Source organism: Aquarana catesbeiana, linkage group LG05 (genome assembly GCF_042186555.1).
Source record: "Aquarana catesbeiana isolate 2022-GZ linkage group LG05, ASM4218655v1, whole genome shotgun sequence".
Lineage (NCBI taxonomy): Eukaryota > Metazoa > Chordata > Amphibia > Anura > Ranidae > Aquarana > Aquarana catesbeiana.
In genome coordinates this window covers 379,770,375-379,788,714 of record NC_133328.1, presented here as the reverse complement: position 1 = coordinate 379,788,714, position 18,340 = coordinate 379,770,375, and the positions used below count along the sequence as shown (strand labels likewise).

The 18,340-nt window shown below is 39.5% G+C and overlaps 1 protein-coding gene across 1 annotated transcript in view; it reads left to right on the top strand.

The window, feature by feature from the left end:
- The window catches only part of F13A1 (coagulation factor XIII A chain), a 269,662-nt gene that overhangs the window by 82,347 nt on the left and 168,975 nt on the right, over nt 1-18,340 (top strand). The window contains exons 4-6 of the mRNA XM_073631004.1: nt 3,514-3,765; nt 6,951-7,069; nt 8,987-9,094. Coding sequence (XP_073487105.1) covers nt 3,514-3,765; nt 6,951-7,069; nt 8,987-9,094 — 479 coding nt within the window. The remainder of the gene's footprint in view (nt 1-3,513; nt 3,766-6,950; nt 7,070-8,986; nt 9,095-18,340) is intronic.

Genomic DNA, 18,340 nt, shown 5'->3' with positions numbered 1-18,340 from the left:
ACAGTACCCGAATTCAGACTCCTGCAGACAATGCTGCTATAGGGGACTTACTGGTGGCAGAATGGACAGGGTAAGGGTCAATGCCGAGCCTCCAGAACATGGACACCGTGACAGGCAGGCTGCAACATTTCAGGCAGCGGCAGGTGCTGTGCAGGTGGACAGTTGACAGCTTCTCAGCTCACACTCAGTCACAGGCCCAGGCAGCTCTCTTCAGACGTGCTCTCTTACCTCAGGCTCTGAGCCACGCTGAATAAGATAGAAGAGGTGGGTGGGTGGAACTAATTGACTAGGTGCTGAGGCTGAACGCTCTGAATGCTGGAGCGACCATGGCCTCTGATGTCACTGGTTGCTAGATGCCGGGCGGCAGGCGATTCTAGCAACCAGTGCAGTCCACAGCCTAACAGGATCGGCCCTGCTCCTGCTGACTGATCCGACCTCCTCCTGACAGGTAGGGTACGGCCGGGAAGCTACTAAGGTATGGGCACTCGGTACTACTCCAGACAACTTTGCCCCTGTTGCCGGCTGCCGCCCCTCTTAAAATGCCACCTGGAACCATGGCCCCACTGGGTCCCATGGTAGGGCCAGCCCTGCCTATTACACACCTTTGTGTCATCAGCTAAAAGACATACCTTGTCCAACAAACCTTTAGTTATATCACTTATATATAGATTAAATAGAACAGGACCTAGCACAGAGCCTTGTGGTACACCACTAGTGACTGGTAACTGTTCCAAGTGAACCCCATTTATAACCATTTCTCCTGTTAGAAGAGACAGATTAATAAGATCAGTTAACGGTCCAACAACTATACCTCAAAGTTCTCTTACAACTCTGGGATGAATATCATCAGGGCCCATTTGGCTGGCAAAAGACCAGAGCACTTTTTGCGATTCAGCACTGAGTCGCTTTAACTGACAATTGCGCAGTCAGGCGACGTGGCTCCCAAACAAAATTGACGTCCTTTTTTCCCCACAAATAGAGCTTTCTTTTGGTGGTATTTGATCACCTCTGCAGTTTTTATTTTTTGCGCTATAAACAAAAAAAGTAACAATTTTGAAAAAAACGCATTATTTTTTACATTTTGCTATAATAAATATCCTCAAAAAATATAAAAAAAAACATTTTTTTTCCTCAGTTTAGGCATATTCTTCTACATATTTTTGGTAAAAAAAATTGCAATAAGCGTTTATTGTTTGGTTTGCGCAAAAGTTATAGCGTCTACAAAATAGGGGGTAGTTTTATGGCATTATTATTATGAATTTTTTTTTTACTCGTTATGGTGGCGATCTGCGATTTTTATCGTGACTGCAACATTATGGCGGACACATCGAATATTTTTTACACTATTTTGGGACCATCATCATTTATACAGCAACCGATGCTATAAAAATGCATTGATTACTGTGTAAATGACACTGGCAGTGAAGAAGTTAACCACTAGGGGGAGAGGAAGGGGTTAAGTGTGTCCTAGGGAGTGATTCTAACTGTTAGGGGGCGTGGCTTACTTTGACACGTCACTGATCGCTGCTCCTGATGAGAGGGCGCAGATGATAAGTGTTGTGTCACTAGGCAGAACAGGGAGATGCCTTGTTTACAAAGGCATCCCCTTGTTCTGCTGTTCTGAGACCAGATCGCGGGACACCGGCAGACTTTGAGGGTCACGAAGACCACGGCGGGTGCGCGCGCCCGCTAGGGGGCAGGTTCAAAGCAACGTTTATATATATATATATATATATATATACGTTGCTTTGTCTGTCCGTGCCATTCTGCCAATGTAAATGTGCATGAGGCAGTCAGCAAGTGGTTAACCGACCAAGTTCCTCTACCTCTGTCTCCTAAAAATGAACTGCCATTACTAAGACTAATATGATTCCCCAACTTGTTATTGTTAGTGCAATTTATTTCTGAAAAGACTAATTGTTTAAATGGTTTGCTACATCCAGATCTCCCTTAGCATAAAGCCCCGTACACAGGGGCCAAATGTGTGGAGACATCGGCTGGTAAAAAAAAAAAACGTCCGACATTCGGCCCGTGTGTATGCCACACTGTCTGATAGAAGCCATTTGGCCGGCTTCTGTCGGATGAGGATGCTGGAAAACCAGCAGCTGACCATCTCCCGATCAGCACTCTGGCGGAGAGCGCTGATTGGAGGGTTCTGGCAGGTTGGGCCGTCCCCCTGTCAGAACACAACAGCTCAGCAGGGAAAATCGCTATACTAGCTTCACATAGTTATTACAGCGGCTGTGACCAGAGCTGACATGTTTTTTTTTCATTCAACCTGCTGGGTTGAACGGAAAAAAAACTCATAATGTGTACAAGGCTTAAATGTTGTGCCCAGTTTTAGATTTAGTGATCTTATGGTTTTTTTTTTTTTAATTATATTTTTTGTTTGTAAACAAACCAGTTAGGGTCCAGGATGATGTCATTCATATGGTCATTTGGTATATTTGTTCAAAGACGTCAGGAAGAATCCCCGGTTTGTTTACAAACAGCAGCCAATCAGTGGTCAGTCAGATAGTGGTGGTATTATGACAGGCCCCCAGCTGGTTTGTTTATAAACAGAAGCCGGCCAGGAATATGCCATTTAGCATCATTAGTAGGTCAGTTTGTTTTGTAGTTCACTGAACTCCGAACAGGTTGGTTTTGAGTTGAACTCACGCTTGATGTGAACCCAAGGCTCATCCCTACAGACAAGGTTGAGAGTTATCCCGCGTACACACAATCGGAAATGCCGCCAGCAAAACTCTGAGGAGAGCTTTTTGTCGGATAATGCGACCCTGTGTATGCTCCATCGGTCTTTTGCTGGCGGAATTTCAGCCAGCAAAAGATTGAGAGCATGTTCTCTATTTTGCGGTCGGGAAAAGTTCCTATCCGAAAATGCGTTCGTCTGTATGCAATTCGGATGCGCAAAAAATCACGCATGCTCGGAAACAATTTGACGCATGCTCAGAAGCATTGAACTTCATTTTCTCAGCTCGTCGTAGTGTTGTACGTCACCGCGTTCTTGACGGTTGAAAGTTCAGAGAACTTTTGTATGACCGTGTGTATGCAAGGCAAGCTTGAGCGGAATTCCATCGGAAAAAAACATCCAAGTTTTTCCAAGACAGAAAAATTCCGATCGTGTGTATGCGGCATAAGATTTGATGATACACCTTCTGTTCTGATCATTGTTCTCATTACTACTTTTTTGACTTTTGATGAAATAATCAGGCTGACAACCAAGCATACTGCTCAGTTACAAATGTCTTGATTCTAACATTGATATATATTATTAATCATATTTGCCTGGATTCTAGAACTGTGTGATTTTCCATGGACTGACAAATCTACAAAGAAATGTGCAGAATAATCACAACAAACATAATAGCAAAACTACTCTTATAAATAGGTAAATACATTCAAACTGCATACATGAAAGATTAAATGGTAAATTTAAAAAAATGTTAACAAATTCTACACATTATTTTCAACATTTTCATCATGGACAAAGTAACCATGTTTTGCTTTATTTAGGTCGCTTCCCACAACAGAGCAAAGGCACATATATACCAGTTCCTATTGTGGATGAACTGGAAGAAGGAAAATGGGGAGCAAAAATTACTCTAATTGAAGGAAACTCTGTCAGCTTGAATATTTTATCAGCTCCTGACTGCATCATAGGCAAATTACGCATGTATGTTGCTGTTTTAACCCCGTATGGTATTTTGAGGACACCTAGAAGATCTGACACTGATACATACATTCTATTTAATCCTTGGTGCAAAGGTAAGAAACATATTGTATACTATAGCATGCAAAACACATTTATAATGTCTCTTATATGACTAAAATAAGCAACCTTGATTTCAGGCTCAATGGTACAGTTCAAATATCTGGACTTACATACAGTGTGCTTTAAGGGTGGGCTCCCAGACTACAGACTATTGACTCCCTTTCTATAGACTGTAGTGATAGGCATCCTCCCAGGGCACTTATTGCTGCACTAGTTTCACAGGTTGCAAACTGTGGGCTTTTTTTGTACCTGAATCAAAGGCTTAAGGCCCACTTAACACTTTGCCAGTGCAGTAATGTACAGGTTTCCACAGCAAGTTAATGCACATTATATGCCTTAGCACACTGCATTGACATTTATTTTGAATGGCACCCCGATGTAACCCAATGGACCTTTGATGCACATGCATTGTAGTGCACCACAATGTGTGGTAAAATACTACCATGCAATGTGGAGCACTGTGTCAGAAAACAGCTACATGTCCATTTTTTTTGTTCTCATGTTTTGGCAGTCTACTCATATAAATAACCTGCCTTAATGAAACATGCTCATACATTAACACACTGCACCAAAATAAATAAGTATAAATGGACCCTTTGTGTTACAGTTGTTCTATCTATGTATGTAGCTATCTAATGGGCAATATAATTTTAAGCCCACAGCATCTATTGAAACGATACCAACTTTTTACATATTGGTTTACGATCCTTTAAGGAAAAGCAGTGAAGTATTTATTATTAATGTTGGTGCATTATGCATAAACAACTTTTTAATTTGTCAGCAGCCATCTGCAGGTGACTATGGAGTCCTTGTACAGACACAATAATCTTTGTTATGCTCTCAGTTTCTATTTGGCATCAAGCAACATTTAATGTTTCCTGTGAAGGTGTTCACAGACATAGATGACTCCTGATCTAGTTGTTCTATGACAAGTTAGGTGACTAATGTTCATGCAGCCAAAGCTTTTTAGGGGAATAGCATACTTTCACAAACTCATCCTGAGAAAACTAGCAGACTCTATGTCCACAGAATTTACTATGTGCCTGTGATGTGCACACAGGTGGGCTAAAGCATATGCATGTGAAATTTACCAACAGGGGTTGTTTGCTGTGGAATATACAATCCAGCAAATAAATGTACTGTATACTCTCTAAGCCATGGGTAGCCTAAATTTTTTTTAAAAAGTGATTTTCTCTACTGTTTTTGGGTCTGTGTGCGCTTTTGTTGAGCACACCATAAATAAATCTTATCACATCAACTGAAAAAGAAAACTGTTTAAAACTTTAATTTGTAAACAACCTCAGTGATGTATATACAGTTATTGTACTGCACATGCATGCATACAGAGTTCACTTTATTTATTTTTTTAATCCATTTTAAAAATGTTACTTTGCACAGTCTGTAGTGCACATTATTAAAAAAAGAAGATATGAAGAAAAAATTATTTGGATGTTTACCATGAGTGTCAATCAGCTATATGGGTGCAGAGATTGTGATCGCTAGGTATGTGAACGTCCACATGCATGCCTGCAATCCAAGCATACCCTAAGGGTCCATTAATACTTGGGTGCTAATGCGCATTTCCAAAATGCATGGCAACACACCTACTCTATGGAGTTTATTTACTAAAGGCAAATAGACTGCGCACTTTGCAAGTACAGTTGCACTCTGCAGGGGCATTTGCTCTAGAGGTTAGTAAATAAGGTGAAGCAAAAAATGCCCAATCACAAGCAAGGAATAAAAAAAATTTAAAAAAACAGCATTTTTGCTTACATGTGATTGGATGATGGAAGTCAGCAGAGCTCCTCCTCATTTACTAAGCTCTGGAGCAAATGCACTTGCAAAGTGCACAGTCTATATGCCTTTAATAAATCAACTCCTCTCTGTGATGTGCTGTGGCGTCATTAGTGGCACCCCAATTCATTGTACAGTAGAGCACAATGCACTGCAGAGCCCTAAAAAGCACATATTGTGCATGATGATGCACTGCGCTGCCAAAAGAGGGTTGTGTATTTCTTTTCACTGTGGTGCATTGGAATCCCATTCATAATGAGCATAGTGCATTAATACACTGAAATGAAAAGCTTAAAACATATTTCCACTTTTGCAGTTTATTTTGGGAAAACCCCACTACTGTATAGGTTTGTTAGTGTTCCTATTCACACAATATACTAGGAAAAATGTTTTTACAAATATTTCTTAGAAAACAAACAGAATCTTGCGAGCTACCATGTGAAAATCCAAATGATAATTAGAGATGATTAAAGGACAGCTGCTAGCATTGATCACTTCCCATATGTTCGTGCCAAAAAGTTTTATACCAATATAATGCTGCGCTATCCAAATGTAATTATACGGTAACCATACTACATCATAATATTACTGGCTGCAGTTAAATATATAGCAATAGAATTCCTCTATGTAGGAATAGAATATCTCACCACCACTATTTAACTGCAGCCAGTAATATTATGATGTAGTACGGTTATCGTATGATTACATTTGGATAGCACAGCATTATATTGGTATAATACAAATATTTCTTACCTTTTAGATGTTTAATAGTTTATTTACTAAAGGCATTCCACTTTGCACTACAAGAGTATTTATAGCTGCTGAGTTTTAATTTTTTTTTTTTTGCAGGCGGAACTCTGCTTTAAGTTTACAAATTTGATTGCTATACTGCTCTGACAAAACAGCGATAAGGGTGGAGCTTACCTTAAAATCTAAAAACACATTGCTTTAAGCCCTTAAGCTCCAACACTGTAGTAGCTCTGGTGCAGAACTGGAAGCCCAGTAGCTGATTAATTCAGGTCCTTTGCTAAGTGATGATCCCCAGCTGTAAAAGCCAGTGGTTTCCGTCCTAAATCCCACTGGACCTTCACACAGCTGCTGAAACACAGTTCCTAGGCTAAAGTGGTTATAGGATAGCTTAGATTTTTCTAATGGAAATTTGAGCATCTTGTAGTGAACACACATTTTAATTTATTATAATAAATTAATGAAATAAATAACATGGCTAATCAATACATCCTTTTAAAGTAGCATAGCCTTGGAAATGCCTATTCTTGGTACTGTATTGCAAACTTGTGTTTATTATTCATTTCCATTGTATTTGTACATTTGTATTTGTACATGTATTTGCAACAACTTTTGATTTTCGTGCTCTCCTGCATAGACGATGCTGTTTACATGGACGATGCAAAGGAAATAGAAGAATATGTAATGAATGACGTGGGTGTCATTTTTCATGGAGAACTGAATAATATTAAGAGACGACCCTGGGAGTATGGGCAGGTAAGAATCTTGTAAATTAGTGTGCTTGAAGCTCGTCATATAATATTCATTTCATAAGTTGATAGAATGTACGCAGTGTAAAATAGAAAGCTTTTTTTGAACATGATGATAGACTGCAGTGTATAAAGGAAGCTTCTGAATTGATAAATCAATATTTATACACATTATTTCTGCTATATGTTGGGAATACGGGACTGTAGTCATCAAGAAAGCTTCTAGAGTTCTTTCAAGGCAGCTTGATCTACTGTATGTACCCCTTAAAGCTGAACATCAGCCTTACCTTCAGTCTTGCACGGGCTCCTCTACTGTAATGTAATTTCTTACTCTGATTTTACTGCACACTGTGAGATTCACAAAGTGTGAATTAGAACCTGCAGCAAATCATATAGAGACTATTTATTTTCCTGGCTGGAAGACATCCAGAATCATCTAGTTCTTTCCTCATCAGACTTACTGTCTCAGGCCTGCCACATTCATTGGATTTCCGTCGTTTACATCATGGAGTCACAGCATCCCATGTGGGAATTACCTATTACTCCTCCAAACTGACACCTGCCCATTAAGACATCTTGATATTTGCATAATCTGTCCCAAGACCCAGCCTAAAGCTTGCATCAGGTCTGAGGGATCTCTGGGGAGTACTGAGACTGGGTGCTGTGATGTTTTCAGGAAGGTGTGTACAGCACCCTGCTGCTGGCCTCTCCCACCATTCCTGGTCTGCCTTCATTGCATTCTAAAGCACAAAGACCTACTGAAGACATCATTGGGTCCAAAATAAGATATGAAATGAAAACAGATATGATTTTTTAAAAATGTATTATTAGTATGTCAATAAAGAGGGAGAGAGAAACCAAGACTTATGCCCTTACACACGGTCGGACTTTCAGATTGGAAAATGTGCGATAGGAGCTTGTTGTCAGAAATTCTGACCGTGTGTGGGCTCCATCTGACTTTTTCCATCGGAATTTCCGACACACAAAGTTTGAGAGCAGGATATAACATTTTCTAACAAAATCCGATTGTTTAAACTCTGATTGTGTGTACACAAATCCGACCCACAAAGTGCCACGCATGCTCAGAATAAAGAGACAAAAGCTATTGGCTAGTGACGTTTTACGTCACTGCGTTCAGAACGATCAGATTTTCTGACAACTTTGTGTGACCGTGTGTATGCAAGACAAGTTTGGCCAAAAATCTGACGGATTTTGTGGTCGGAATGTCCAATCAATGTCCGATTGTGTGTACAGGGCATAAAAGGTAAAATATAGGCAGATTAAACTTCAGCTTTAACAGTATTATCATGCTAACAAAACAAACAAAAAATAATAGAAATATGTATGTATACAATTTTAACAAGCAGCATAATTTAAGCAAATTAGCTTGATTAATAAGATGATCTCTAACAAGGCTGAAAACACATAATGGAAAATGTTTCACCTCTGTTTGTGTGTACTTCATTCTAATTAAAAGTCTGCATGTATCCACAAACAAAAAAGGTATGGAGTAGAAAATGTCACCCCACTGACCCATTCATCTGTATGTGTACTTTTAGTTTCAGCCATTAAACTCTGTAAACAGTTTTTTTTTTATTATTTCAACAAAGCAGGTAGCATTAATGTGAAAAAAGGAAAGAGTAAATATAAAAAATATTTACATCTAACCTGTTTTGTGCTTGTAATATTCACACCACCTCTTAAAAAAAAAATATGTTCACATTTTGTCCTGATCAACATACTGTATATAAGCATTTTATATTCCCTTCAAAAACCATAGGATGTAAAGTGTTTAAGACTGAAGCAATAAAAATGGTTATCATGAATATACCATAGCTTGCATCTGAATAGGGAACCAGCATAATTTACTCATGGGTCACTCTGTCTGACAAGTTAAGAAAAATTCTGTTAAATGTCATTACAGTTTGAAGAGCAGATACTTGACGCTTGCCTATATTTAATGGACAAAGCTGAATTAGATCTCTCAGGAAGAGGAAACCCTATCAAGATCAGTCGTGTTGGATCAGCAGTCGTATGTATTTCTGTTTTTTTGTTTTTTTACAGCTGTATATTTGTCCAACTATGGCATAATGTAACCATGTAAACCCTTAAGTGAGTTTGTTTTTTTAAATCATTTTTGTTTTTTGGATAAATTTAGCCATTAAAACTTAGTTTAGGTCTGTGCACAGGGATAATGCGTGCAAAACCAGACATACATCCCAGAAGTCTTCACTGCCATTTTTTTTCTCTTTAATCAGCAGGAGGGGCTTTCTCAGCTAAGCATGCCCTTCTGCCTGCATGTCTGAGCTAAGAGCAGATGGTTTCCAAGAAGTTAATTCTATATGAATCATCTGCCCTTACTCAAGATGGCAACAGCTTGAATTGCTAAAAAAGGCATGGATATCAGGAAGGATGGGTGAGTTTGCTTTGAGTATTAAAAATGAATTACATTTCATATCCTGATACAGTCATCTCTGTTAATACAGAGTTAATACAGTTAAGTTATCTACAACGAACATACTTTACCCCTAAAAGACTATTTTTAAGTTGCCATAAATGCAAAATAGAACAGGAGGTCTTCTGCCATACAGTATGGTCCCATAATAAGGTCAGACCATTCTGGTCAGCAGTCACTGCATTCATTTCAGAAGCATTCAAGCTCCCTGATGATTGTAGCCCCAAATGGTGTGTTTGAAGATGTTGAGCTTCCTACCAAGACCAAGTTGTTTTTACGTTTACTGCTTTATTATGCCAGAAAAATAATTGTATTATATTGAATATGGCATGAACCCTTACATATTGGTCTGTGGCATTGGCTAATCAATCAAAATTCTCCCATTATATAAGTTGGCTTTTGAGGCTAGGGGGTGACCAACTAAGTTTACCAAAATTTGGGGTCCTTGGTTAGACGTGGAAAACACAAGTGAATCTGCTAAATTTGATATCTGATCCTCCATTATAGTTGTAACCTTCTAAGGCCCTGCTACCGCTTAGCGAGTGGGTTTTTAACTCCCCCCTCCTTTTTTTTTATTAATGAGGTCAGAATTCTGATGGATAATACAGAGGCGACAGCGATAAGGATAACTTAATGATTTCAGGGATATAATGAGTATCTCAGGTGATTGCATTTGCTCTCCCTACATGGGAATCAGGGTCTTGGGTACGGTACAATCTATTCTAGTCTGTTTACTGTTTTAGGTAATTGATCAAGCAGATGTGATGATTACCTGCATAAGCTTTGTCTTTGGACAAGATTTCGACTATTGAGATGTTCTTATATGCCTTTTATACAGTCAGGTCCATATATATTGGGACATCGACACAATTCTAATCTTTTTGGCTCTATACACCACCACAATGGATTTGAAATGAAATGAACAAGATGTGCTTTAACTGCAGACTTTCAGCTTTAATGTGAGGGTATTTACACCCAAATCAGGTGAACGGTGTAGGAATTACAACAGTTTGTATATGTGCCTCCCACTTTTTAAGGGACCAAAAGTAATGGGACAGATTAACAATCATCCATCAGACTTTCACTTTTTAATACTTGGTTGAAAATCCTTTGCAGTCAATTACAGTCTGAAGTCTGGAACGCATAGACATCACCAGACGCTGGGTTTCATCCCTTGTGATGCTCTGCCAGGCCTCTACTGCAACTGTCTTCAGTTCCTGCTTGTTCTTGGGGCATTTTCCCTTCAGTTTTGTCTTCAGCAAGTGAAATGCATGCTCAATCGGATTCAGGTCAGGTGATTGACTTGGCCATTGCATAACACTCAAAATGTACAGGGGGGGACATAAAAGAGTATATCAAAAGATAAAAAAGTCCACAAAACCCTCAAAGAATATATTATGTAAAATATTGGGATAAGAGTCCTCAATATGTATGTGACTTCATATTAAAACATGTCAATATGTAGAAAACATCTGTACTGAAGAAACACCACTACCGACAGTGAGGAGGCTTACAGGAACGTTTGAACCCAATAAAACGTACGTTCAATTGGGTCAAACAAGCTTGAATCCTGAACGGTTGATAGAGTTCCGTGGACGGTGGAAGAAGATCCAAGGATAATCTGTGTGATGGTGTAAGCCTCAGGGGTGATGTCCGCAGTGAATGGTGGTTACATTGGGCAAGGAAAAACAAAAAAAGGCCACATAGTGTAATCCCGTATGGAAAATGTATATCAAATTTATTATAAAAGAAAGAAATACACTCACATGAACAATGGATAAAAGACAGCACTGTACAAGTAAAATGGCAGCAGTGGGGTCCTACCCGACGTGTTTCGTCTCCTTGGACAATGTCCCCTGTACATTTTCATGTGCTGATTTGAGGAACCTAATGGTCTTCACACTATATAACACATGGTTATTTGATTTTTTGTCATATTAGCGCTATACTTATTCTGTTATTTGTTCTATGCTTATATCCTATTGGCGGTGTTAGCTGTTTGCCATTTGGGTAGCGCAGAATTACTTGTTATACCCCATTGCATAACACTCCACTTCTTTCCCTTAAAAAACTCTTTGGTTGCTTTTGCAGTATGCTTCGGGTCATTGTCCATCTGCACTGTGAAGCACCGTCCAATGAGTTCTGAAGCATTTTTCTGAATATGAGCAGATAATATTGCTCGAAACACTTCAGAATTCATCCTGCTGCTTTTGTCAGCAATCACAACATCAATAAATACAAGAAAACCAATTCCATTGGCAGCCATACATGCCCATGCCATGACACTACCACCACCATGCTTCACTGATGAGGTGGTATGCTTTGGATCATGAGCAGTTCCTTTCCTTCTCCATACTCTTCTCTTCCCATCACTCTGGTACAAGTTGATCTTGGTCTCATCTGTCCATAGGATGTTGTTCCAGAACTGTGTAGGCTTTTTTAGATGTTGTTTGGCAAACTCTAATCTGGCCTTCCTGTTTTTGAGGCTCACCAATGGTATACATCTTGTGGTGAACCCTCTGTATTCACTCTGGTGAAGTCTTCTCTTGATTGTTGACTTTGACACACATACACCTACCTCATGGAGTGTGTTCTTGATCTGGCCAACTGTTGTGAAGGGTGTTTTCTTCACCAGGGAAAGAATTCTTTGGTCATTCACCACAGTTGTTTTCCGTGGTCTTCCAGGTCTTTTGGTGTTGCTGAGCTCACCGGTGTGTTCTTTCTTTTTAAGGATGTTCCAGACAGTTGATTTGGCCACACCTAATGTTTTTGCTATCTCTCTGATGGGTTGGTTTTGTTTTTTTCAGCCTAATGATGGCTCGCTTCACTGATAGTGACAGCTCTTTGGATCTCGTAATGAGAGTTGACAGCAGCAGATTCCAAATGCAAATAGCACACTTGAAATTAACTCTGGACCTTTTATCTGCTCCTTGTAAATGGGATAATGAGGGAATAACACACACCTGCCCATGGAGCAGCTGAGCAGCCAATTGTCCCATTACTTTTGGTCCCTTAAAAAGTGGGAGGCACATATACAAACTGTTGTAATTCTTACACCGTTCACCTGATTTGGATGTAATTACCCTCAAATTAAAGCTGAAAATCTGCAGTTAAAGCACATCTTGTTTGTTTCATGTCAAATCCATTGTGGTGGTGTATAGAGCCAAAAAGATTAGAATTGTGTCGATGTCCCAATATTTATGGACCTGACTGTATGTATATTATGTATGCATCTCCTTTAATTTTCCAATAAAACAAGTTTAAAAAAATAAATTACAAAGTATTTTCAGTTTGTGGTGCTCAGATACAGTTTAGTCTTGCTTTAACCACTTCAACCCTAGAAGATTTGGCTGTTCAATGACCAGGCCATTTTTTGCAATACGGCACTGTGTCGCTTTAACGCTTTAAATTGCGCAGTTGTGCAACACTGTACCCCAAATTGACTTCCTTTTTTTCCCACAAATAGAGCTTTCTTTTGGTGGTATTTGATCATCTCTGCGGTTTTAATTTTTTGCGCTATAAACAACATTTTGAAAAAAACACAATATTTTGTTCTTTTTGTTATAATAAATATCACCAATTATTTTTAAAAAAACAATTTTTTTTCTTAGTTTATGCCGATATGTATTCTTCTACATATTTTTGGTAATAAAAAATCGCAATAAGCGTATATTGATTGGTTTGCGCAAAAGTTATAGCGTCTACAAAATAGGGGATAGAATTATGGCATTTTTATTATTATTTTTTTTTTTTACTAGTAATGGTGGCGATCTGCGATTTTTATCGGGACTGCGACATTATGGCGGACACATCGGACACTTTTGACACATTTTTGGGATGATTGACAATTATACAGTGATCAGTGCTATTAAAATGTACTGATTACTGTGTAAATGTCACTGGCAAGGGGTTAACACTGGGGGGTGATCAAGGGGTTACCCGTGTTCCCTAGTGTGTGTTCTAACTGTGGGGGGGAGGGGACTGACTATAGGACATGACAGTTCGTGGTTTCTAGCTATTAGGAAATCACGATCTGCCTCTCCTCTATTCACAGAACAGGGATTTGTGTGTTTACACACACACGTCCCTGTTCTGCCTCTCGTGCCCGCGCTTGTGAGCATCAGCACCCCCACAGTGCAGCGGGCGGGGCGCTCCTGCTATCCCGCTTAAAGGAGCCAACGTACAGCTATGATGGCTCTTGGGATTGTGCCGGCCTGCTGCAGTATAATGACGGTGGCTGGTTGGCAAGTGGTTAATGGCATCCCAATGCACCTTAAGAAAGGTGTGTTTTAGTGCACCAGAATGCATAGTAATAAATGTACAAACAAGTGGCCACTGCCCCCACAATGAACACCCAGCACATAGCACTATGACAGAAAAGGTGTTGGTGCGTTGCCTAACCAATATATTAAAAGTACAAAAAAGTGGCCACTGCCTTTACCTATAACTGTTCTTTGCAGCAAGGGGCACTGGAAGGGCGACATATGTCAAACAAAACCAAAGAAATTTCCAAGCTCATTTTTCCGACTAGCCTTCGACCAACCGAATTGACCTTTCTAACAATATGCGTTAAAAACAGGGGTTTACTGTGCACACATTTGCAAATACATGCATAAGCTACAGGCCCCATCAAGGCACCCCATTATTTTCTGTAGTCCTAACTCTAACATCTGAGAGTCTCCACAATGGAAGCACATGCATTTTAATGGATAGAGAGAGGGCAGGTGAGCCTAGAAGGAGCCCACCCCTCCTTAAAGGCACAGGAGCACACTGAACACCCAGCACATAGCACTATGGCAGCAAAGGTGTCAGTGCATTGCCTGCCCAATATATTAAAAGTACAAACAAGTGGCCACTGCCCCCACCTATAACTAGTAATATAGTACCATGTGTTCTAGTGTAACGTGTTAAAAAAAATGTGCAAGCGCTCAAAGGATAGGCTTCCCTATTGTAGCACATGGTGTCACTCACAAAACACACAAAACACACATTAACTGCACACGCTGTCGCACCTGTATAGTTGTGAATCGAGAGTTAGTAATTATTTGTTTGATTTTGTGCCCAGTTCCAAGAAAATGTATTAAGAGAGCAATCTGAGGGAATTTGTGCAAATACCAACTATTCTAAGCCATCGTCTTATTTCTTCCCCATACAAAGGAAACTGAAAGATATCAGTCCTTAGTAGTCAGCAGGAAGGAAGTAGTGACTTCTTTCTGAACAACCTGTCACAGACCTGCCCCTTTATTTATATTCAGGTATAGGTCAATAAACATACTGGGCCACTTCACATCCCTCCCTAGTATCCATATATTACACAGCCTTGGGTTTATTCAATGAAATAGTGCAAGAAGCAATGCATAACATATGAATTGTGGTGCACAATGCTAATAGTCACAATCAATCATGTACTACTTTTGTAAAGTATATTATGATTGGTTGCTATTGGTTCCTACAGTTTTCTTCTTGTCCTGTTTATTACATGAGCTGAGCTTCTTACAACATGTAGAAAATGGCACAAATGAGCTCCAGGATTTTATTTTACCTCTAGCTCTCTCCCTGCCCGAAGCGATCCCATAATTAGTCTCGCCTTAGGCTACACTTAAAATGCAACTCTGTTTATTGCTGGCTATTGTCTACAAGCTGCAACAGTCTAGACTCAGAAAACAGCAGCAAAAAAAAAAACAGTACAATCTCTGTCCCTATTTACTCTTCAACCTTAGCCATATGTAATTACTGGGTTACATGCAAATGTACTTCCTTTACAAAAATAAATAGTGAATGTATGCTATTTAGGCCACATTTTTAAAGCCTGCACTTTAAATGTGAACTCCAGACAAACAGCTAAATACCCAATTAAAATACTTATTTTGAAGCTGATTTACCTAGACTTAGGCCCGTGACCTGACTCTACTGCTGTTACAGCAATACAGCATGACCCCATGCTATGACTGGACAGTCAAGGAGCAGCAGAATATTGATGAGTAATTTCTCTGTTCCCTTCTGTCAGCACATGGGTATTATGCACACATGTTTGGCTCCTAGCAATAGCCCTCTGTCTCCCAGTCTGGGTGCTACTATACAGTGGTTTAGAGGCTGATACCAAGTCAAATTTAGGTATTCACACTTGCTGCATTTATTGTATGATATTTGAATCCATTATTTGACATGCTTGTTACCTGCTCGAAATCCAGCTTTTACCTATAATTTCACTTGTATTTTAAGGTTCTTTGATGTATTTTTGTATGTTTCTATAACACATTTTGCTTTGATGCATTTTTGTTCCTAAGCAATCAAATGCTGATTACGCCATCCCAAAGAAAAACTGTTTGCCTTAGCCATAGGACAATTGTATAAAATAGTGTTTTTAACTTGTGGCTGGTAGGAACACCAACTCCTGCATGTCTTACATGCTTTTATATCCCTTGCCACTTGTCAGAAAAAGGGTGAGGTTTTAAAAAATGAAACCTGATTGCATAGCTCCCAACTGTCCCTGATTTCAAGGGACTGTTGCTGATTTGGAGCAATGTCCCTCTGTCCCTCTAACCCCCCCCCCTCATTTGTCCCTCATTTTGGTCTGATTCATATAGTTGTGTATAAAATGCACTTTTTATCATTCAACAAGTGTTTACCAGTGCTAAACCTTTCATCCAAATTCTAAATGGCTGCATTTGTACATTTTAAAACCAATATAAAGGAATAGTAGTGGTAAAAAAAAGCCCTTGTGGATTTGATTAACTTTTTTGTTGAGAGGTATGTGATTAAAAAGAAATGGAAGACAAGTAGGTGTGTAAATAGTTGCCTGAATAAAATTACACACCAGTAGTGTATAGTGATGTCAATCATGTAAGTCACTTTTAAATACCTTACAGTCCTAAGGTAAATCATGCCCTTTGTATGTAAACAAATTTAAGAGATTTTTACTTTATTTTTTAGCCTCCCTAGTCCCTAGTTATGATCTGACTGATTGCACATGCAATCCCACCATTTGTGTTTTTAAGACATTTCACTGTGCCTGCTCAAGTCATTGTCCATTATTGCATGTGATGATATCCTACTTTACTGCAATATCCTATATAGCATAATAACATTGTGAATTGTCTCTTAGTTTCCCTTTTGAACTGTAAATGATGAAGCTGCATAGGATATAGGAAGTCATGAAAGGCTTCTTACTTATAAGAAGAAGCATGTTATTATGCTTTTAGTCCTGCATGATAGAAAGTGGCAGGCCTATATCTAATGTTCAGCAATAAGTCATTTACAGTAATTGACTGAACAATAACAAAGTATAATGGTTTGTGACATCAAAGAGACACAGAGAAGCTCTAGGGAAGTCAAACAAGTTGACTTAAGACTTAATTGAGGGTAACATTTTAACATTGTTTCAAAAGCATGTAACGAGGTAGATAGTAATGGAGGCAGATAGTGTAAAAAGTTTAGAACAACTGGTGGGAATAACGAATATCACTGAGAGATATGTGTATTATCTTGGAATTTCTATAAATATTATAAAAGCAGTATAAACCATTCTATATAAGATCAAGGGGTCAAACAAGGCAAATAAGTGGGTTCCAGGTCCAGGAGGAAGTGCAGTAATCTGTCTGCCATTTTATTGCTGAAATTCATACCACTACTGATCAAATCCAGAGGAGATAGTTCTAATTTTTAATTGATTTCTTGTTGCTATTTTCCTATTCAAATCCTAATTGTGTTTATTTTTTGCTATTCATTTTTAATTCAGCTAGGCTGCAGCTCATATCCCAAACATCATTTCCATACCCTACCCTTGGCACAACATCTTTCTTTCCTTGCCTTTTTAGTACTCCACTAAATGTTTGTTATGTGGAACAGAGAGGAGATAGGAAGGTCCAGCTGTGGTCCATGGGAGACAAAAGCCAGTAGACGTTATTTAAGCAATGTAGTTTTCTAAAGGATAGACACACACTTGTGTGTACCTGCCAAGATAGGACGTCTGTGTTCATGAAGAGTATAGCAAAGCATAAGCATAGGATTTTGCTCTCTAGCCTACATTGATCCTTCTTTCGAGATCTCTCTGCTTTTTCCAGCTTGGCAAGTTTGACGTGGGAAAGGAATCTGGACTACCCATCTAGGGTATAGATTTTGGGGAGGACCCCAGACCATTTTTTTTATTGCGTTCCCTATGAAGATCTATATCAGAGCCCATATCTAAGCTATGGGTCAGGTATAAATTTGGGGGGGAGGGGGTTACACTATTTGTATTGCTTTTTTGCATGGGTCCACCCTAAAAAGCCATACTAGACCCCTCTCAGAATAAGAGTTTACTTGAATGTTAAATAAGAACCCAACACCTTTTTTGTCAATATTTTTGCTTTTCTTCTGCAGGTCATGTGGTCTAGTATGTTTCAGGAGGAGGGGATACATGCTTGATGCCCTCTCCTTTGCACTGTTACTGTACTAATGACACTGGCAGGAAAGGGGTTAACATCAGGGGCAATCAATGGGTTAAGTGTGTCCCTAGGGGGTGCTTACTAACTATGCGAGGGGGGATGGTCTGACTGGGTGAAAACAGAGATCGGTATTCCTGCTTAGCAGGAACACAAGATCTCTATTTTCTTCTCTGTCACAAGGGCGATCTGCCTTGTTTACATAGGCAGATTACCGTACTGCCTCTCTGGGGAACGATTGCGGGTGGCCAGCTGACATCAGGTCCGCCGGGCCTTCTGATCGGCTCCCCCTTTGTTCAATCAAAGCACGTGCAGGCGGAGGCGCCCCTGGTGTCTATTGCAGGAAATTATGTACATCATTTTGTGTAATAGAGCTGACCTGCCGAAGTACATCTGTGTT